At 45.8% G+C, this 23470-nt stretch overlaps 1 protein-coding gene across 16 annotated transcripts in view; it reads right to left on the reverse strand.

Annotated features, from left to right (window-relative positions):
* Positions 1-23470, reverse strand: part of EPN3 (epsin 3) — a 34272-nt gene that overhangs the window by 2305 nt on the left and 8497 nt on the right. For 2 of the 16 annotated variants that reach the window (XM_083487150.1, XM_083487158.1), the window contains exons 2-9: positions 20083-20753; positions 16745-16863; positions 6932-7015; positions 6007-6108; positions 4941-5118; positions 3908-4216; positions 2800-2889; positions 724-954 (exon numbers count right to left, since the gene is read on the reverse strand). In XM_083487150.1, coding sequence (XP_083343276.1) covers positions 724-954; positions 2800-2889; positions 3908-4216; positions 4941-5118; positions 6007-6108; positions 6932-7015; positions 16745-16863; positions 20083-20662 — 1693 coding nt within the window. In that variant the 5' untranslated portion in view covers positions 20663-20753. The remainder of the gene's footprint in view (positions 1-723; positions 955-2799; positions 2890-3907; positions 4217-4940; positions 5119-6006; positions 6109-6931; positions 7016-16744; positions 16864-20082; positions 20754-23470) is intronic. The other 14 variants (XM_083487165.1, XM_083487151.1, XM_083487155.1 and 11 more) reach the window with 12 other exon arrangements.

Raw genomic sequence — 23470 nt, forward strand, 5'->3', positions numbered from 1 at the left:
TCAGAGGCCAAGGAAGTAAAGATCCCCTCCCCCTGTTTAAAAAAAATGCACACAGATATGGCAGTATCTACAACCATGTGACCCAAACACTCTAATGTTAAATAAGGAAAGCGTGGAAACGTGTTGCTGAGGGTTCCCATTTTGCCACATATTTTGAGTTCCAAGTTTTGGAGTCAAAAGCAGAGAAGGCCTGAGCACCAATCACGGCAACTGGCAAATATCAACATGCCTAGTATGGAAGAAGTCTGAAATTTCTGACAAGGACTGGTTTCAGTGAAGAAATGGGCCCAGTAAAAAGAGGAGGGGAGGAAGAATAGCAGCTCTGTGTGGCAGGCGTTAGGGAGCGGACTGTACAATGGGGAACTAATGTGCTAGGCTGAGTGCAATCAAATGTGGGCACCAAACAAGATTGAGACAAGGCATGTTGCTGCCTGAAGCAAATGGTAAGATGGACCCCCCCCCCATTCCACATATAAACACTGACCAAACTGATTAGACTGGCAATAAGAAACTGCACCTGAGGTCAGTAGGCTAGCTCCAGGAGTGTAGGGCAGCCATGTGACACACACGGTTCTGTCCATCACATGAACACTACCTCCCATCTGCTGCCTGGGGCAGCTGCCACCCCAGTTGGCCTAATGGTAGGGCTAGCCATGTTACAAAACTCTGGGCAAAACTGTGGGACAGAATTGCTAATGGATCTATTCTGCCTATAAGGCCTACCTGCCAGAAATGGATTACGAGACATCAGGTTCTGAGGGGCTGTGACCAAGGAGTCCAGATTAACCAGAGAAGAGGCATTTGGGCCAAGAAAGGCCTCTGGCGTTTTGCTGTCTTTCTTCTCCTTCTTTGAATCAGGAAGAGAGTCTCCTAAACCTGCAATATCAAAAACGTCCTTATTCTTGACTCCATTCTCTTTCGTGCTTGGAATGAGGTCACCAAACAGGTCCACATCTACCAACAATAAGAGAGAGAGAGGGAGGATGTGTTATTTCTGTTCCTTTTCACTGAGATACTCCATGGTTTGCCCCACATTTCCTGCTGGGTTCTCATTTAATCAATTAATTATTCAGTCCTTTCTTAGATGTACTGTATTGGCTCATCTTCAGATGAAGTTCTCAGAGTGGCTAATGATAAAAAAGATGAAATGAATGAAAACAATAGCTTGATAGATATAATAAAAAAAATCACTACAGTGGAAACACAAAAACAGAAAGCAAATGGAATAACTCAGTTGTGTGCGTCTGATCATTCTGTCAGTGCAAGCATTTCTGTTTCCCAAACAGAATGATCCCTCTCCTCCCCCTGCACAGGTTCTCCTTAACCTCCTAAATGGATTTGGGGGAGTTGTGAGGAGAGGAGATGGGGAAGCCTTATTGCCCTAGTGGGAAACCTTGCATTAGCTTCCGCTAGCATGCCTGCTTAGTTGGGCCAGAGCAACAATAAAACTCCATCTCAAAGATTCTTATGCATTCTAACAGAACTACAAGGACTGGGCAAATACAAAGGTGTTAAGTTGACATCAGAAAGAGAAAGAGAATGGCACCAAGCAAATCTCTCTTGAGAAGGTATCCCAAAGGTGAGGCACCAGTTGATGATCATAACATTTGGAGAAGGGCCTAAGAAGGGCCAATCAGGCTCCTGCAGGAGGAGGAATCCTCTAGGTCAGCCTTCCACAAGTCAGTGGTCTTGAGACCTTTTGGACAAGTACTCTCATCAGCTCCAGCCAACCAGCATAGCCAGTGGTCAGGGATAATAGGAGTTGTAGTCCAACAACATCTGGGGGAGGCACCAGATTGATGAAACCATTTAGGGCTTGAAAAAGGCTAAAACCAGCACACTGGACATGGAATCTTATTCACGCTGCATTTCTGCCACAATCCTTCATACTTAAGAATCCACCATTTTCACAGATGCACTTCCGTACATCTTTAGGAGATGGGTGTGTGTGACTTACATCAGCAGGTGTACAGCCTACCAGTTCAATCTCAAGTTAAAAGGAACTTAATTTTCCAGAATAGGGAAAGATATGTGCCTAAATGCCCCTGGAGAGCTGCTGCCCATTGCTGCTGTGGGTGTGTCATTGTTCAAATTATAAAGCATTGCTTACATAATTGTCCTAATGCTCAGCACTGCCTTCCTTTAACACACATTTGTTGCTGTCTCATCATTCAAGTCCCACTTTAAAGCTTCTTCTCTAAGGCGTTTCCCCCCCCTCCCAAACTCTATTGCAAATTGGGATTGCTGCTAGAAACCTTTTGTGGGTAATGCATTCTAATATAACCTTTGCACATGGACATTTTTAAAAAAATCCATCTTAGGAGCTCCCAATGTTACATTGGCATCAGCCTCCATCGAAAGCGTAGAGCTGGAAGGCACCACCTGAAAGGCCATCTCTACTCACTGCCAATGTGGGAAATCAGACCAGAATGGAAACTCTAGAGCAGCTTTCCCCAACCTTGTGCCATCCAGATTTTTTGGACTACAATTCCAATCAACCCCAGGCCCTGTGGCCAATAATCAGGGATTATGAGAATGGGAGCCCAACACATCTGGAGGGCACCAGGTTAGGGAAAGCTGCTCTGGAGCTTTAAGGCTAGAACTAATCATCAAAACATGATAGGTGTAAGCAAGGGCAAAGCCATGGACTTATTTTCCAGCAGGATGCATACTATGAAACAAAAGCAGTGGGAGAAGAAGAGTAGTATGTGTGAAATTTCCCTCCATGGCAGCCATCAAAATTATAGGATCAAAATGATGCCTGAAAGTGCATATGGAGGACCTGTCCCTTTCACTTACCGACTGGGCTGTTGGATTTCCCAGAACTGTCATGTTCTGGCTGATCCATGTGTTCAGGTAGTTTTGCAAACAAGTCAAAAGCAGCACTGCCTATGGAGGAGTTGAAGACAGAAAGAAAGCTTAGGGGAGGGGGCGCTAAATAAGTTGGGCCCACCCTCTTTTGAGTGAGTAGGACTGGCTCTGTCTACCCCATCTCAACACCACTGCTGATTTAGGAGTTCGGGGAAAGCAGGGCTAACAATGAATCCCCAACGTTGTCCTTCCCAATGGAAACCAAGAACAGGGGAAAGAGTTCCCACAGGCATTCCCTTTGGGAGCTCTCGAAAAGTGGTGGCTGGGAATGTGCTTATCCTCTCCCTCCATCACCAGTTTGTTGCTTGGAACTGGGAGCCCAGCAGCAGCAGCAGCAGAGAAGAGGTGGTCCTGCTGCAGGATGTTACGTGAAGCTGCACATGGAACTCTCTCGCATCAATAGAAAGAGATACACATGCACAACCTGGCATGATAGCTGCTGGTCCCATTTCTATAACATGTGCTTCTAGGCTCCCTCCTATGGTTTGCCACTTGGGTCACCTGGAGAGATCTGCTTCTCACCCTAGGTAAAGGTAAAGGGACCCCTGACTGTTAGGTCCAGTCGTAGCCAACTCTGGGGTTGCAGCGCTCATCTCGCTTTATTGGCCAAGGGAGCCGGCGTACAGCTTCCGGGTCATGTGGCCAGCATGACTAAGCCACTTCTGGCGAACCAGAGCAGCACACGGAAACGCCATTTATCTTCCTGCCGGAGCGGTACCTATTTATCTACTTGCACTTAGATGTGCTTTTGAACTGCTAGGTTGGCGGGAGTAGGGACCGAACAACGGGAGCTCACGTCATCACGGGGATTCGAACCGCTAACCTTCTGATCGGCAAGTCCTAGGCTCTGTGGTTTAACCCACAGTGCCACCCGCGTCCCGCTTCTCACCCTAGCTGAGTAGATAAACAGCACATGACATGGCTCACATAAAGCAAGAGAGTTAGGGAAATTGCAGCTGGCAGTTTTGAAGGAAGGAATGGGAAACCGGACAATTCTACAGCATTGAGGACTACAAGTGAAAAGAGCTTCTCTTACCAGACGTGGAAGACTTCTCCACAGTGCCTCCCCAAGGGTCAGCAGCAGAAGCAGTGCCTGCAGGAACTAGTGCAGGGGGTGAGGACTTTCCCCAGGGGTCCGAAGAAGAGACACTCGAAGGCAGGGATTTGACCCCCCATGGATCGGAAGAGGAAGCAGAGGAGGAAGAGGCATGAGGAAGGTTCCAGGGAGAGGCATGATTGGTAGAACATGCTGCCTTACTTAGAGGATCCCCTGAAGATACGGGCACCCAAGGGTCTGCCGTGGGGCCCCAGGATGTTCCTGTCGATTCCACGGTGGACTTGGTATCTGGAGGGGGAGAAAGGAGTGTCAAGGGAAACAAAATGTAGACAGGATGTGGGCAGGGGAAATGAAAAAGGAATAAATAAAGAACTAGTATTGATGAAGCTAGAAGCAGATGAATGGGAACAGCATTAGAGATGTTACCTGATTTAAGAAATCTTAGTTGATCAATTGCATGAGAATTAATTGATCAAATTTGCACAAGTTTGCACATCAACGTGTTGTGAGGAACATGTTTAGATGATGCACATATATGACCCAAAAGGAACTATTGTAGAAGGAACATCTCGAGCGTGAGACACAAGGTGGGGGCAGGAGAGAAAGTCCCTTCTTCCAAGATGGCACCTGCTTGTAGTAATAATAAACATGTTTAAAGAGAAAAATCTGCCTCCCCCTCCAGTAACCAGGGCACCTTCTTCATCCATAATAATAATAATAATAACAAACTTAAGCCAAGGCTGGGGAATCTGTTGCCCACCGAATGATGGACTCCAGCTCCCATTCGCCATGCTGGCTGGGGCTGATGGGAGTTAAGAGTCCAACAGCAACATTTGGGAGGCAACTGGTTCCCTATCCCTGATTTAAGCAAATGGATTAGTCAACGCTGCAGCCCAAAGCAGAACTATAGCAAACAATGGGTTAACATTTGCCCAAGCTGAAAGCATGGATGGAATAGGAGAGGTGTGTGGGTGGAATGGAGAAAGAAGAAAGAGGCTGCAAAGATCCTTACTGTTATGCTCCCAAGAAGTAGACAAGGACAGAGCTGGAGGAGAGAAGGCTGCATCATGATTCCAAACCTCAACAGATCGATTGTTGCCCCCACCTGGAATATCCCATGGGTCAGCTGAAGTGTGGGTAGAAGTGATCGGTGCCGGTCCAAAAATGTCTGCCAGCTCCAGCACAGAAGACTGGAAAGATACAAAAGGATAAAATGTATTAGGACCTAGAGATCCCAAGAACGTGTACGCTTCAAACTGCACCAAGACTGTACAGGTTTGGAAGCTATCAAAAAAGCAGAGGGCTTCCTTCCACTCTCCCGAGGCATGGTGTTGCAATTTCTCCCTTCCTTAAGAGCTTCAGAAAGTAAAATTATACACAAGTTCCCAAGCTATGAGTGTGTGAACGGTCTCTTAATTGCTTGATGCTGTTGGATTGTTAGAGCTAACACCAATGCATGGAAAAAGCATTGGTACCTCATGTAAGCTCTTCTGAGTGTAGCAGGATCTATGTGCAATAAATAGATGAATAAAATCACCCAGTGGACTTGGCTCCAGATTACAGTGGTACCTCGGGTTAAGAACTTAATTCATTCCGGAGGTCTGTTCTTAACCTGAAACTGTTCTTAACCTGAGGTACCACTTTAGCTAGTGGGGCCTCCTGCTGCCACCACGAGATTTCTGTTCTCATCCTGAGGTAAAGTTCTTAACCTGAGGTACTATTTCTGGGTTAGCAGAATCTGTAACCTGAAGCATTTGTAACCTGAAGCGTCTGGAACCTGAAGGGTCTGTAACCTGAAGTACCACTGTAAATGGAGTATGAGCAACTGACCGGTTTTCTTCAGTTTGACTGTTAATTTTAGGGGCAACTCTCAGGACAAATTCTCACTCTGTAACCAGCAGTGAGTGGGAAGGACTTCAGGCCCATGATTACCAATCTGCAATTCCATCTGAAGCAGAAGCCACCGTAGATACTTCAGAGAGATCAGTGGGGCTAGCACAGGTGGAATACAGATTGGCACACACCAAAGCAAATATTTATGTATGTCCACCACAATAGGAGCAGCTGGTGCCTCCTACCTGACTTTTCTTGGTCTTTTCTTCTTCTTCTTCCACACCCTGGTGACTTTCTTCCAATGCCCTCTGCAGTAGTGAGTTTTCTCCTTGCCATGCCCTCACTTCCTGTAATCAAAATGAACAGCCAACGGGGTATGAGCTGAATACAAGAAAAATGAAACATTATTTCATACTGGTCATGGCCATCATTTAGGTAAGCGTGGCAACTGCCCTTTCCATTTCCATACTTCTATACCCCATGTTAAACTGTTCTCTGTTAGGAACAGTTAGTTTTTAGAACTATGTAAGTTATATTAAAAAAAATACCAGCCAGAAAAGACCCAGAAGGCAGAAAGAAGCGGACATAGCTGGGGGTGAGGTAGGAATTGGGGGAGGGTGGGTCTAGAATTCTTTCATCTTAAAAAGAAAAGTGAGAAGGTTTTGAGTCCAAGGGCCAGTTGCAATTTTACATATACTTACTTGGAAATAAGCCCCATTGAGCCCCATGGGACTTCTTTTCAAGTAGATATGCTTTGGATTATGTTTGGTGTTTCATTATCAATGTGAAAAGAGGCAATTTCACCATCCTTGGACTGATTTTCAAATGTTGGGTTTCAACAAAATTCCACAACTGATCAGAGTTATCCAGAGATACCCAGTCTTGAGTTCCCAAGTCTCTGAAATGATCTCCTATGCGAGTCAAGATTTCTTTCAGAACCGTGAGGACCTGAAACCTCATTGTTTTACACATGGATATTTTCTGGAAATACCAACTCTGAGGCCTGTGGCAAATGGAACAAGATGTACAGAATTTCTAGACTCTGGAGATAGCAGCATTGTCTCAGGAAGGAGCCACCAAGCTTAGGCCAAAAGCTTTCCCACTTAAAGAGGCATGAATTCAAGAAGAGGAAAGTTAAAAGTGCCCTTTCACCACCTGGGTTTGGGATACCTTCTCATGCTCCTGTTTGCTCAGGGTAAGCGCTATCTGTAATTGCAAGTCTTCATCTGTGCTGGAGACTGGAGGAAGTGGCTGCTGACAATGAAGGAGAATTGGGTAAAGGTTTGTTCCTGCTCCAGGACTTTGTGGACAGTCATTCATTTCTGGGTCACAACCTTCCAAACCCACCCCCTTACCCTTTATAATCAAAGAGCAAGATGGCTTTGAATCCAGCCATGCAACTGTTCAACTAGTTTTGCCCATTTAGATACTCATCCCACAAATCTTTAATGCCTATTCTTTCACGAAGTTTGCAGTCCCTCCCCTCCAACCCTTGCTTCTATTTCTTTCCACCCACACCCATATATTTACACATGGCTTGCTTACAATAATGTTAAATCACCTCTCAGCAAATAATAATAATAATAATAAAAAGCAGCTGCTGCCCAAACATTAAAAATGCAAGCATCCTAATAAATCCATAAAACAGTAACTAAATAAAAGCAACCATCACCAGGACATGAATGATGGTAGCTAGGTTTCTATATTTCAGTCATAGGAGGTGCAGATGGTGAACTAACTAGAGCTGGCACTCTGATTCATGGCCACCACCTGAGAATCTAAGAGCATCCTCAAACTATGAACCTTATGGATGTGTGTGATCCTAATCAAGGACTGGTATTTCCTCAGCCAACAAGCATTTCAACCAAGTTCTCCAGATACTAGTCTCTCAAATCCTTGCCCAGAAATGGCAGGAGTTGCTTTCATTTAATTTGTAAAAGATTTCTACACTACCCTTTAATTAAAATTGTCCAGAGTGCTTTACAATAGGTAAAGGTTAAAGACTGGCCTACAGTTACCCAAGGTCAGCCAGGTCTATTGGGGCTCCCCTCCCCCCCGCTTCCCAGCAGGAAATGGATCATTTCCTCATTTGAGGCAGCAACCCTAAAAGCAGTATTCACTCTTCTGCCATTCAGACTAGCCAGCCTTCCATAGCTGGTCACCTTCTGCCAGGAAGGTCAATAACTGAAGAGACATAGGGTTGTATTCAGTGCGGAGCCTGCTGTGCCCTGCTCATGAAACAGAACTTCTTCCTCTCCTCCTCCTCTTGTTCTGTATGCCCCAGAATTCTGCTCCAGAGGGTCCCCTAACTCTCTGGAGCACATCTTGACTGTGCCTGGGTCAGGGATGCAGGGGGAAGAAAAGGAAGGGGAAATCCTGTTGTATGAGCAGAACAGCAGTGTTGGCTACAACCCATCTTCTGCTTCTGTCCCAGAAATGTCTCAGTACCTCATCTGCCTCTTCCCGTGAAATCAACGGAAGCTCATCCAAGCAACCTTGAGTAGCAGTGGCAGAGCTGGCAACCAATACGGACACTGAGCTCAATGTGACATCCAAGTCATGGCAGATGTGACTCAGTTTATCTGCAAAATGTTTTACAAAGAAGTCGCAGTGGGCTACTGATGGTTCTGTGGCTGGGATGCGGAACAAGTGGTCCTCTAGAGATGTTGCTAGGCTACAACTCCCATCATCCCTGACCATAGGCAGTGCTGGCTGAGGTTGATGGAAGCTGGAGTCCAACAGCAACATCTCTTAAGTCCACAGGTTCACCATTCCCATTACATGTGTTCATCAGTGGATGGTTATTTCTGAAGGAGCACTGCCATGGCAGCAGGGAGGTTTTTGTGCATTTCCCACAAAGCCAGAAAGCTCTCCTTTGCCCTACTAGACCACTCAAATGCAAACACCTACATATAAGAAAACAATCCCAGTAACCTTGTACAGACCTAGAACACCAAGATCTCAATCTACAATTAACAATAATGCACCAACAGCTTGTCATGTTGCACCCAATGACTTTCTACAGCTTTCTTCCTTTTTTTAACCCTGGTGCCTGCCTACAGCTTTGGTTTTTGTTTGGACTTTTAGCAAGCTGGCTGGCTTCCCAAGGTAATGTAACCTGAGAGCTTGCCTTGCTGGCTGCTATGACCCTTCTGTCCTTTCTTCGGGCTGGAGCTTATCAAGTGTCGTTCCAAAACCCAGTTCCCTACAAGGAGGCTGATCAGCAAGCAAACAGACGGTGGCACCAGCAGGGACGGCTGCTTTGTTACCCTAATAATGGGGGAAAGCACAATCACACTTTTGTGGCAATACAAACAACAGTCATCACCATTCCTTGCAGAGACATAGCCCTTTCAGGCACCATCATTAACACTGCCTCGAGAAAGACTGTTACAAGCAGCAATCATTGATCTCACGCTTTTAATTTGCCAAATGCTTCACAGAACTTATTGCCTTTGGCCCCACTCTGGTTCTAGCTGAGTGTGGGAAAAGGTGGTTCCAGGTAAGGATACAGGTCTCCACATCCATTAGAAAGGCACATCCCGCCAATTCAGCCAACCAGCATTATGGTGCAAGCAAGGATGTCTATTGAACTGCCTATGTCAGCCATTGTGTTCCAAATCTCGCCCAAGAAACTGTCTGATCTCTGCCCCTGGCAACTCCTACACAGACACAAATAGTAGTTAAAAAGGGGGAAAAACAAGATCCCAGCGCTAGCTGACCTAGATGTTCCTCCACCGAACAAAACCATCAGTCATCTCTTTTCTTTTGACTTGGGCTGTGACCATACCAGAATCACTGCCATTGGTGGAAAGACTGTCCTTGGTCATGTGTTCCTTAATGTATTGTTTCATTGTTGGCCCAGCACAAAATGTTTCAAGGAACTCGGTGAGCTTTTCATGTTGCAACCCTGCATACTGTTCATAACTGGGGTTCCTCGTTCCTGGTGAATGTTGTTCTTTTCCCTATTTAGCAAGGTGTTGCAGGGGAAGATTTACTGTAGTGACTTTTTAAAATGACTCCAGAGTTGTGCACAGATTTAAACAGGCCTTCTTTAAACATTGCTAAATACAATGTGGATATTTCTGCATTCCAAAATTACTACATTTGCATATGTAATTGCTTCCCATTCTGATTTAAATAATAATAATTGTGATGGACAAAGCAGGAATAAGGGACCCAGGAAAAACTGAGGCACTGCATAATATGTCCCTTGCTATATTCAAGTGATGTACTGCTAAGCCTGCTATTTATTTTGAGATACAAATTCCCGTATTAAAAAACAAACAAACCCAGAAGTAGAATACACAAATCAAGATGGGACATGAATACACGGTGATATTGGATGCAAGTTTTGAATGGGAAGCAGAATTTTCCTGCCACTCTCTGAAACCTGAGCATTTGAGAGAGAGCAAGAGAGCGCGTTGAAAGGCACATCAAGTATGGGTTGGGTCTTGTTGACCCTAGTAAAGCTGTTTAACCCACAGCGCCACCCGCGTCCCTTAAGGGGATGCTTATGTTGCAATAAAGAAATGTGAGCACAAAGCTAATAATACAGTAAACTACAGGAACTAGACAATGCAGGAGGTGAATGTGCTATCCCACCTTGCGGTTTTTCTTTACTGTCTAGAATCCTGCACTCCCAACCACCCAACCCTATTTTGTTTTCATGAAAACTCCTTCATCACACACAGCTGAGCTGTTTCAGCCTTTAACTACTGAGAAATGCCTACCCAATACAGGTGATACAAAGGGAACAAGTCCAAACTAGTTACTTGTGGAGAAGCACAATGCAGTCATGTGCTAACTTTAAGCTCTCTGAATGCCCGTGCCTAACATGATCGCCCCTAGGCAGTCATTCTAGCATACCGCCAACTGGTAGACAGCTCGTAGCTAACTTGCCAGCTGGCAGATAATTTGGGCTCATTATTGACTGGTAAGCACAGGTAGTGAAGGCAGTGATACTAAAAATGATGTGTTTGCTTGTCTGATTTGTTACACCGGGGGGGGGGGGGAACCCTTCAAATCCTTCACCAACTAGGAAACAGTCTAGCTTTGTAGTAGGGACATTTGCTGGCAGGAACAGACCCTTGGCTTAGCTCCAGGTGAAGCACACAGTAATAATACAATTTAGTACAGGACTTCTCAAGGGTGTTCGCACACTGCGTTCAACAAGTGTACCATCTGTGTACACAAGCAGTTGAGCCTTGCACTCGTGCAATAACCTGCATGTAACATTCAACCTATGTGCGCAATAGGTGAGCTGTACAGATCAACAAGCATACACACTTTCACACAAACACCTTGTAGCTGTGTTCAGTGGGATGCGTGAACAAGCCTTTAGTCCACTCTTTATCAGTCCAGTGATCCAACCCACAATGCTATAAAGCCCTGACACCGATGTGAACACCATCGCAGGGCCCCTGGTGAGTTGTGGTGGGAACAGGTGATATGAAAACTATGAGATCAGTATGAGGATGGCCTGAGCCCTAGCGCTCACCCCAAGGAATCTCCACTGGCACAGGGACTGCAGAATGCTGGGGAGCCACAATAGAGTCAGCACCTATTCAGAATGGAGCTCTGCCAGTATAATGTACAAAACAGGGAGTGAACCAATCCCTAGATACAAGGCATAAGAGGTTAGCTGAGCTTTTACATAAAGAAAAAACCTTACAGCGAACAGAATTCATTAGTATGTGTGTCAGCACAATTGTGTTTCCCAACAAATATAAATCAGCCCCCAAACTAAGTATTGGGGAAACAAACGGAGGGTTTCTGGGGGAAAGAAAAGAGCAAAAGCGAGTCTACTCTAAGGAGGAAAAGGGGAAGATGAGTTACTTTGGAGGGGGCGGGATAATAATAGAACACATCGTGCTAAATGTACATGTGTGAGTTTCATTTGTCATCCCCAGTATGAAAACAGAAATTGCTGTGTAGGAGAGAACAAAGGGTTATAGCTGCCACTAGGTATCACTGGCCTGTTTTCCAACTCTGCACCTAACAATTAAAACAATTAGAAGGATATGACTGCATCCTCATGATTATACTGTGGGGCGGCCTAGTCATTTTGCTGCATCACTGAATGGAAGGGTTAGCCATCCTTTTCCAGGTTAAAGGGATTAAGCCCTGATAGTTACTACAGCCCTTCCGATACTTCAGCCACACCCTCACACTGACCCACTGACCCACCATCCATTCTGTTCTTCCCTCCTTCTGGATCCCTACTGGGGCAGGGACTGACTGACTGACTGGCCTGGAAGAAGGACAGCACTGTTACCCCAAAGGTGGACTCTTGGTTTAGAGGAATTAATCTTTGAGATATTATTTGTATTTGTGTTGTTGGTGTTGTTGTTTGGGAATGGACTGGGTATGTGGCCTATCAATTAAGCCCCCTTTTAGTAAGTTTAGAGTTGTTATCACAAAGACCAACACAAGTGTCTCCCCCACTGGAGGTTAATAAGAAGGGGAAGGGGGATAAAGTAAGAAAAGGTCCCACATGCTGAAACCAACTATTGGCCTGAGAATATCCCTGAGGTCCCCAGCGTAGCACTCGTGGGCCCCATGGTGCCTTTTGACACCTCCCCTGAGTCATTAATTTTGGGGAGGTGTTCTTGCTTTTTTGCCAGTTCCCCCACCTTGAGCACTGCCAGCTGTGAAACTGATACTTTGTAGCACCCCCAGCATGTTCAATTACTCAAAATTTGGGGACCTGGTAGAACTTCTCCCTCATCTTCCCACAATCCCACCTGCACTGCACAGACTGAAGGTGGTGGTGCTCAGGGAAGTTAACATGAGAGTGAGACATGAGTCCGTTCGGTGTAGCAATCAGCCCTTACATGACTAAGGAGACTCTGCCGTTAAACTAGTGTCTGAACTAGCTGTCCATGTCACCATCTTTTCGCCTGATCCACCCTGTGGGGTTGTTGTGAGGGTGAAAAGAGGAACGAGCCCCCATTTACACACCCTTGAACCTCTTGGAGGAATTGCAAAAGACAATACATTGCCGTCTTTGAATTTCATCTTCATTACTCATCAAGGAACACACAGTAGCAAGCCCCAAGGTCTCCTTAGTTAGAAAGGTAGGAGACTGTTTAGTTGGCACTTCTGTGAAGTGCGCAAATGGAGTCTGGTGTATCCAAGCATAAAAGGGCACACTGCAGGCATGATTCAGTGAGACTTGAAGATCCTTACTTTCAGGAGCAGAGGAAGAACATTACTCTGCATGACAGAGGATGGCCCAGGTAGGTGGGAATGCTGTCACTTCCACTTGGCTGTTCAAGCTTGTTAAGGACACAAATAGCCTTCCCTTCCTCCCCTGCCTGGCTTCTTCGCAGTGGTGGAAATTCTGAGAGCTGAGATTCCGAGAGTTCTCTTGCTCCAGGCCAGACACCCTTCGCCCTCGGAAAACTCACACCTTTAAGGACTGCTTCCCATTTTGCATTTCTAAACTCACATAATAGTTGGAAGCATCTCTGCACAGGTCCAGAATATGTGAAACCAGACAAAACATTGTAGGTATTAAATTTATAGCACTTGCAGTCTCCATACTTTATTATAGTCATGTGTGGTGCAGGGTGACCACCAGTAAAAATATATATATCGACAAACACCACCAAAACAAAAGAGGACATGGAATTAGATAAACTTGGATGCAGTGAGTTATATGCATTGATAGAAATTTGGAAACAATTACTAAAAGAGTTCAATAGACATACAATGAGAGGAATTCATCCTAGAGGTAAGGAGACTGCTCTGTCAGTGCAAGCATTTTCTGCTTGCCTGATGGAACAATCTGCCCTCTCCTCCCCGCATGTGGGGTTCTCCTGATTCCCCTGCCAAACCAATTTTTTGTGTGTGGGGGGGAGCCCCATTGCACTAGCAGAAGTCAATGTGTGGCCTTGCACTGGCAAGACTTGCCAGCTGAATCCAGCTCCACGCATCTCACCATATCAGGGAAGACTATGACCGGGTGACCTGGGTATCTATTGAGTTTATTGCCCAGGTGTTCACAGTTGATGGACAGTGCCTAACCCCCTGGTCTCCCTTTTTGTTGTTCCTCGTCTTTAAACATTCTTGGACCAGACCTCAAACAGAGGGATCCTTCAAGTAAAGGACTACCCTCTAACAGCCTTTCAAATAGAGGGTACAAAGTAGGACTCATGACCATCCTAGAGTGGTGGTTCTCAAGAGTAAATATTTTCTGACTGTTCCTGAACACCATAGGAAACAAAGGGGTTCAATGGGGCTAATCCATTGGGGCAAATGGGACACTGTACCAACAAACTCAGTCTGCCCACAACCAGCCACCATCTGCCTGCCTTCTTAAAACCAGTTCAGCGGGTTGGCGCTGGCTACCAGCTTCCTCTCAATGTTGCCCTTGTAGAACTTAGCAGGGAGAAGGAGGGAGACAGAACTAGAATCACTTTGCTGCTGTGGCAAAAAGAAATATATTGGGCAGGAGTGGAGAAAGCAGCTGTTCGGGGCTACTGTTCAGGAACAAATTATAATTTGCACCACGCACTTTGAGGGTCTCTTGGTCAATCTTCTCTTCAGTCCAGTGAATTTGGCTGATCCACAGTGATGGGCAGTGAGCACTCCTTTCATTCAGTGAACTTTGTAGGGGGTCTTTACCCCCAAACACAAATTCACCCTTTAGGACACTTCATTTAATTGTGCTAACCCTAACCCTAACCCTCCAATTTAATTTCCGAATCTCATCTCTGAGATGGTGCTCCTGCTCAGCAAATGCCTTGATAAGCTGTCTCTTAAGGCTTGGGTTCCATTTTCCTCAATGAAGCTCATGGATCATTGGGCAAATCATTCACCAAATTAGAGTAGGTCCAAAAGACCTCTGGAACTCTTCTATGGGAACAGAAGGATTATATTGGGGTGGGGGGTTGCCTTTGAAAGTTATCTCTCAGAAATTCTAGGAATCTTGTTTCCAGAATGCCATGCTGACACAGGAGCTGTTCCCCAGCCTTTCAGCTAGCTATGCTGACAGAGAGAAGTGATGTTGACATTGACCGATTTCCCCTAGAGCTTCTCTTAGCTATCAAGCCATTCCTCTAAGTAAGCAAACAATGGCCATATATCCATCAAGCCCAGGGAGCAATATATTATTAAAATGAAATGCAGTAGATGGTGGTCTGTTCTCGATTACTCTGTGAGATGGCTTCATTTAAAATAATGTAGACTCAGATTAAAGGCTTGTGCCAAGTTTCCCATGAAGATTCTTCTCAGGGCCTACATCCAATATCCATGATGAGTTATTGTTACATCTTAGCATGGCTAAGATGAAGATTACAAGAAGAATATCTATGGACAATTTTGCTCATGAAGCAAAATATTCAAAGTGTGCTCAATGTAGAAGTGATAATTAGGCTCCCTAAGAGACTAGGATGTGAGCTGACTTTAGCAACGTGTGTGGTAAAGACAGGAGTGCTACTGTATATAGCTTATGTGTTTTTTCAAGGAAACAGGTCTTCACAAGAATATGCTGGTGAGATACTTTCAGTCAAAGCTTGAGAGAAGCATGTAAGCTGTTAAGTGTGGGATCCCAGCCCCTCCAGCCAACATTTCAAGACTAAGGCAGTCTTTCCCTTGCCACCTTCATGCTTCTCCAATGTCACTACTCGTGTCACTTGACATAAGAAAGGCCCTCAGAGCTAATCTTGTGTTTGGTGCATGTAAACAAATGCTTGGGCCACCTCGAAAGGGAGAAGCAGATCAGCTGATAGGAAGGCTGCTCGTGGAAAGCACACAAAGGGACTAGGTCGCTGGACTGCAACGGTGAAAGTCATTTTAAATTAAGCAAAACTAAAAGAGCTTAAGAAGCGCCACCAGTCAAAATGGCAGATCGCTTCTCTATCAGTGCTTCTTTCTAACGTCCAAAGGAGAACTTGCACAGATGAATTGCAGAGGCAAGAGGAGTGGGCATTAGGAGAAGCTCTGGAAACCGAATGTGAAAATGCAACATTTGATTTAGCTGCATGGTGGTGAGTGAAGTCCTTCGTTGAACCTCCATATTGCAGAGCGCAAAACACAATGAAAAGGAAGTGTGCATTCCCTTTCCCTGTGAAGTATCCAGAAGTGCTATGTAGGAGGCACTCCTGCAGCAGCTAAATGCTACATTGAGCCTCAACCAGCATCCAAAAGACCTACATAGTTCATACTGGGCTATGTTCTGTCCCTGCCACTTACAATGCCTAAGAGAAATAGCTGGCTGTTGATAGCTGCCATGAAAAAAACAGCAGGCACAGTTAAAAACATTGAAAGCCTAAGTGAGAGATTCCTACATATAAGATCACTGCTGCAATCCATGAAGCACTGGCCCATTGTAATAGCCATTCCTTTCCATGTCAGGTGCATTGCTCCCAGACCACACAAGCAAAGCTCCAGAATGCAGTACAAGCTACACAAAATTACTCAAAAGGGAGTCCAAGTGAGATCAACAGGACTTAACTCTCAAAACAAGTGCACATAGGATTGGAGTCCTAGTCCTTTTATTTTCATTAAATATGAGCCTTAAAGGACCTTCATCATGAAGAAGGGAAGATGGAAGGTACAGGCTGCCGCTTCGTCTATAATAGCTTTATCTTCCTGATTTAAAGCACACTCGAGTCTACCGTCAAAAGGTGAATATGTGCCCGCAGTATAAGAATGCTAAATCAACAAAGCAATAAATCCCCATCATGATGTCCTGAGCTGATGAGGCTTACGTGGAGCAGCCAATAAGAGATGAGAGCCGCACTTACAGCAGTGGGAAGCATCCACAAATCTCTAACATGCCTTTATCACTGATAGTTTTTCACTGATTTAGAGGCTGGGGACATGTGGCCCTGGAGATGTTGTTGAGCTCTAACCACCATCAGCCCCAGCCAACTGGTCAGTGATGATGCATGTTGGGAGTCCAGACCCAGCTACTTCACCCCTTATTTAAACCACTGGTTTAAAACAACACCTAGAAGGAAGCCAAAACATTACCTTCTCTGCTTCTTCTCGACTCATGGCCAGGGCAAGCTGGAGCTGGAGCTCCTCCTCTCCAGTCGTCTGTGGCCTTGCCTGCTCCAGGTCAGAATTGAACCGAGGGGATGAGGAAGAGGCTGAGGGACAAGAAAGAGATAAATTAATGCTGCAAATGGGATGGAGCCCAGCTGGAGGCTGCTGAACATGGTCCATAGCCGCTCCAGAATCTGACATTTGCCTGGGTTTTGCAACAAATGGCCTTTCCCATTCTACCCCCTCCCCCCCTTTTGCAGATTAAGTTCATGATTTTAGACTGCAGGTCCAAGTTATTAGACTGCTGGTCCAGGGGAAAGGTTATACCTCATTAATGGAGCATCTGTAATGCACACAGAAGGGTCCAGGTTCAGTCCCTGGCATCTCCAGGTAGGGCTGGGAGAGACACCCTGTCTGAAACCCTGGTGACTGGATAGCTCAGTGGGTTAGAGCATGGTGCCAATAACGCCAAGGTTGCAGGTTCGATCCCTGTATGGGATGTCTGCATATTCCTGCACTACAAGGGGTTGGACTAGATGTTCCCGAGGGTCCCTTCCAACTCTTCACTTCTACGATTCTATGAGTCGGTGCCAGTCATTGTGGACCAATGGATTGACTCAGCACAAGGAAGCTTTTCATACTCCTGTGTTCATATGAGGGGCAACGGGAAGAGCCCGAGGAAGAGAAGCCCTTTTGTGCGCAACTGCATTCTGCTTTAGGAACTTGAAGGTTCCTGTTGTGTTTCCACAGCATCATCCTTCTTGAGGATGACAAGAAGAGCAAAAGTATGTTGCTGGCTGCCCATGCTAAGGGTCCCTGATGTACCAGGACGGCGACCAAGGGACTATATGATCCAGCTATTATAGGCAGGTTCCAATGGGAGGAATTCAACATTGCAACTAAGGAGATACAAGCATTTCTGCTTGTCTGGTGGAACAATCTCCCCTCTTCTCCCTCTGTGCACTTCCTGCAGGTTCTCTTGACCTCCCCCACCCCCCGCAGCTAATTTGTGGGGGAGAAGAAGAGAGGGGGCTTGTGGAAGTCCTTGTGCAGGCACCACTAGTGGGAATCTGAACACTACGTCCCTAAGTCAGGCTACACTGCCAAGCAGCAGCTCTCCAGAGTTTCAGGCAGGTGTCTCTACCAGTGGTGTGTGTGTGTGTGTGTGTGTGTGTGTGTCATTTTGTCTCATGCACAGTGAAGTCAAAGGATTTATCTATACCAGGGCTGTCCAACTCCCAAGACACTGCAATCTACTCACAGTATAAAACAACTGACAGTGATCTACCCATTGTCTTTGGAGCCAAAGCTGTCGAGCTTTTTTAATTATTATTATCTAAATTATCTATATAGATAATAATATTATAGACTTAAAGCAGAATCCTACCTTGTAAATCCCACTATGCTGAATGGGGCTTATTCTCAGATAAGCAGGAATAAAATCACACCCTCAGATGGCAATTCAATTGAACTGACAGGAGGCTCCATTGAACGAGGGGTACTTGCTTTGCATCATAAGACATATCCTTTGAAAACTAAAGTTTTGACTCTAAAGTTGAAGTTGTAACAGCAACTAGCTAGCAAAAATTCCAAGAATTGGAATCCTCCAAGATAAACATATCCTTCTGTATTTATTTTTTTAAAGCACATCGCCACCTGCTCTAATTCCAATTCACCTGTCAGAATAGCTTGTTTGCATATCAGTTAACTGTGCTGGGCTGAAAAATAATGTGGGCAGAAATGTGGAGGCCAAAAGGTTGGTGGTCTCCAAGAATTGGGTACCTGTTCCCCTTCAGGTGTGTTTGGACTCCAGTTCCCATCAGCCTCAGCCAGCACGGCCAATGGTTGGGAGTGACGGGACTTGTAGTCCAACAACATCCGGAGAGCTTCAGGTTCTACATACAGAACAGAGGACCCTAGAAACAGCTTCATATAGCTGGTTCTTCATGCCCAGGTCTTAATACACAGAGGCAACAATCACCCCAATCTCATCCTTATACTTGCCCTACCTGCATCAAGAGACTGGTCACCCCTGTTGCTGCAGTGATATGAATTTCAATCTCAGACCACTGAGGCATAGATAATGCCAAGGTGGAAATCTATTGTGTAGATTGGCTCCCAAAGACCCCTTTACAAAATTCTTAAATCAAAGGCACCTCTTTGTAGGAGTTAACACGAAACCCATTTGTAGATTGTAATGTGTAGTGATAGCATACGTGTAATGTGCATGCTTTTAAAAGCTGAGGCCAATTACCATTTAGCACTGTCATGCGACTTGATTATCTCCCTGTGCATTGCATGTCATTTCCATAGGAGAACCTCCTTTTTAAGAACTGCATAACACATGGGTGGGGAATCTGCCCTTTGGATGTTGTTGGGCTCCAACTCCCATCAGCCCCAGACAACACGGCCAATAGTCAGGGATGAAGGGAGCTGTAATTCAACTAAAGCCACCGGTTCCCAACACCTGTTGTAATGTAAATGCCCCTGTACTACCTACAGCAGGCATCGTAACACAGGACTTACAATCTTCCACCTAATCCAATTTCTCCCTACAACTTCTCCCAAGTTCTATCTTCACAGTTAGAGGGGGAGAATCTGAAAAATATGCATGAAGGTTCTGCTTAGAACTTGGAAAGCAGGGGGGAAATTGGTTGGAGCTTCCAGAGATTCTGAAGGCAGAAATGTTAAGAAGAATTTCTGCACTCTGCACAGCTCATGGTTTCTCTCCATGGGCCCTTCATGAGAGCCAGTGTGGTGCAGTGGTTAAGAGCGGCAGCCTTGTAATCTGGTGAACCGGGTTCGCTTCCCTGCTCCTCCACATGCAGCTGCTGGGTGACCTTGGACTAGTCACACTTCTCTGAAGTCTCTCAGCCCCACTCACCTCACAGAGTGTTTGTTGTGGAGGAGGAAGGGAAAGGAGAATGTTAGCTGCTTTGAGACTCCTTCGGGTAGTGATAAAGCGGGATATCAAATCCAAATTCTTTCTTATCCATTCCACCCAGCTGCCCTTTACTTCCCCACCGCAATGCTAAGTAATGGCAGGAATGGTCCTGCCAACTTTCCTTATTTGATCATAGGGGAAACATAGAATACCTTCCCCAGAATGTGTCTCTTGAAAACTGCACACATACTTATTCTGCTCCACCCACACGACCAGGTGCCCCAACAACTCCCCACCTGGGAAACCAAGACCATTCACAAATGATACGAGGCATTCATCCAGACCGCTCCACTGGCAAAGGTGGTGGTCAGAAATGCAGCCACAAATCTTGATCCACCAGAGACAAGGCAGTTCATCCATGACACACTGCACTACTCACAATTAAAGGAGGACGGAGACTCTCTTGACCTGCCGTAGTCTTCTCCGTACTGTGACGCCCGCCGCCCATAGGCAAGCTGCTGGCTGTTGCTGCTGCTAATCCCCATGCCTTCAAGGGACATCCGCTCTTTGGTTTTCAAGGCATAGGCTCTCTCCTGCTTCAGTCTCTCCTCATCCTTCAGCAAGCCCATCACTTGCTTTACCTTTTCCCGGACATTGATGCCCTGGTCCTTGCCATCGCGGTCTATGTACTGGAACTCCTTTAAGGTCTGGATGGTGTACAGGTTCTCCCGGCACTGGTGAGCCACCTTCTCTGAGCCAGTTTTGATGAGGTAGTCCAGAAGAGTCAGCGCCTTGTAGACATGGCGCCAGTTCTTGCCACTGTCGTTCAGCCGCCTCCAGATCATGCCCATGACCTCGGCAAATGCCACGGTGTTGAAGGTCAAGTCTGCAATCTCGGACATCAAGGAGCTCGGGGGGCCCCAGGGGTCATTGGAGGTGGCCTCGCGCACCTTGATCTCTGCCTCAGAGTAATTGTGCACAATGTTTTTCACCTGCCGGCGCAAGGCAGAAGTAGTCATGGTTGAGCCCTGGAGGAAGATCTCGGCTTGCAGAAAGGAATGGCTGGATTGGAACCCAGAAAGAGAATCAAAACCAATTCTTCAGGTTGATCTGGAAAAAAGGCAGTGAGATATGCATTAGGGCTGTTGACCAGTTCATTTTAGCCAATAGGTTTGTTGGCATCCGTCTGTCTCGGGAGACTATGGAAGAGTGCACCTTCAGGGGTAAAGTCAACCCTGCAAATGGGACAGACATGTTTTATTGCAGGTGGGGCAGATAAAGGCTTTGACCAGTAAATCAATACATGTAAATCAGAATATTCATTTACCTACAGAAACAGATTTTCTTCCCCTCATATAGAGCCAATGTATTGGGGGGGGGGGGGAACGTGAGAAGTGTGGCCTAGGGGAGTTTTGAGAGGCAGAGAGAAAAGCCTGGGGGCCAAATTTGGCCCCTGGGTCTGATGCCCTGCAGGGAACAACTCCCAGCCAGTAATAAATCATAGCGGCTGAGCAACCAGAACAGCTGGTTGCATCTCTTAAAGCTGCAGAATTAGATAGCTGCAAACTAAGTGACTGCCCCAATCTCTCTGAGTTGCAAACTACAACCAGGTTCAGTAAAATGAAGAACTAAATGGGCAGCCCCACCTTATCCTGCCATTCTGTAACAACTGACACATCTGTGGCTTGGTGGGCCATTTGCAACAGAAGTGTTGTGTTGCAATTAAAGCAATCTCTTTGGAAAAAGAGATGGGGAGAGTGAGACCCATTTGCAATCATGAACTATTCCAGAATTTGAAGGTTCGGGGTTGTTTGTGGTTCACAGTAAAAACAAATACAGCGACAGGGAAATAATCCCCCTGACCAAGCAAAATGTATCCATCTGTGTGTAAAATACAAAATACAAACGATGCATGTGTGGGTGAACAAAACCATTTGCATTGCAATGTCCATCCAGGTCCCACAGAGTTGACTGGATTCTACCTTTTGATACAAATAGGGCTGCTAATTCACATGCGAAACATCTTGCTGCAACCCCAGAGCTGGATCAGAACCAATATGATTTTCAGAAAGAATTGGGTTGGGGTAGGCATCCAAAATATCCAGTAACCAAGCTGGACTCCATCCACTGCAAGCAACTGTTCAGCATCTAATACGCCACTGAGCATAGAAATGTGCATTATGTAGCATGCATCACATGACTTTTTGCTTTCCAAATCTATCTCGGATCATTCAGAGCAAAACACCTTGTGGCTGAATTTCCCTAAGGAAATTCAGCTTCAAAATTAAATATCAAATCTGATAAAAAAGGGCTAAAGAACTAGTATCTAGAGTGAGTTAATTACCAAGGTTTCTCTCTCATGGGGGCTCATGATGGGTTACAAAATATCTTTAAAAACTACCACAAAAAATGCAAGAATGTTATGTAAAATCTTAAGATAAAGCCCTGCAAAACACAGAACTGCGATGAAAAAAATCCATGTCATCACATTTTATTTATAAAGAGGCTAAAATGACTAGGTGCTGTACAATATTTTAAAAGGAGAAGGAGAAAATTCCTTGCCAGTAGGCTAATAATCTATCACACAATAAGAAGAGTGAGGGAATGGATGGAGAAGAGGGGAGTGAGAGATGCACAAAACCCTTCATTTGCTTGGGATGCTCTCATCTGGGACTTGTCCTACTTGAGTCCATGAGAGATTCATTCAAATTTCACAAACAAATCTCCCCCTTTACCTCTAACTTCACTTGCCCTGATTTTTCCTCTTTCTTTCTCTGTGTTGCTGACTTATCAACAGGCCACAAAGAAGGCAGGGATGAATGGGGGAAATGTTTAGTTGCCTTTTCCACACACACACACACACACACACACACACACACACACCCCAATGCCAACAAATACACCCACACCTATTTTCGCATACTTCACACCTGAATTCCCATTGAAACCAGCAAGGGTGAACATGGTCAGGAGTCAACACTCTTGTAAGCGCCTGGCTGACCATAGCTCCCTGGTCATCCTCCAGTTCGCCATTGCAACCTGCTTACTCACCTGCCTCTCACTCTGCCCCTTAGGAGATACTACTGCCTGCATGCTCGTTTGGCTCTCAACCTGTTCAGTAAGCAGGTGGTGGTAGCAATGATGAGGACCAAATAGAGACCCAGGAGCATCTTATGGGAACCTTGGGGAGGAGGGAGTGTGTCCTACACAAGTGCCCTTCAAAACCTGGAAATCAGTACTGGGCTTCTAATGAAATCAATAGGAAATTCATGCCGTCGTTATCGTGGACCAAGTGACAAGGAACTGCTGCCTGTGACTCAGCATCACCAAGCAGCCATAGGCTGCTTCCAGACGAGTGGCTCCTAGTGCTATCCAATCATTCCTTTCCATTTTAAGCTATGAGTGGGATTGCACATGATGCACCAAACTACCAGGAGCATTGTGCTCGTGTTCCGACTCCACCAGCAGGTGTGATGTAGCTGTTGTAGGTGGGACCATGTGTCGCTCAACACACGTTTGTGATAACTGTTGTGGTGAGTTCCATTTTAAGACTCTGCCTTCATTTTATTTTTAATCAATGTTTTAATCGTTGCTAAAACGCTTCACCCGCTATTTGTTATGAAAGAGTGGTGTGGTGGGGGACAGTCACAGAGGCGGGGAGGACAGTTGCTGGTGGTTTTAAATGGCTAGGAGTGGACGGGAGCGAAGACTACTACTATGCTGCAGTCTGCTCCCAGGCCCCGCTACCCAAGGCCTGGCCAGATTGGCTAGAATTCAAATTGCTGGCCAGCGGGAACTCCCAATGTACCATGTAGCTGGCCCGGGGA

The sequence above is a fragment of the Podarcis liolepis genome (genome assembly GCF_965112155.1).
Source record: "Podarcis liolepis genome assembly, chromosome: 2".
NCBI classification, from domain to species: Eukaryota; Metazoa; Chordata; class Lepidosauria; order Squamata; family Lacertidae; genus Podarcis; species Podarcis liolepis.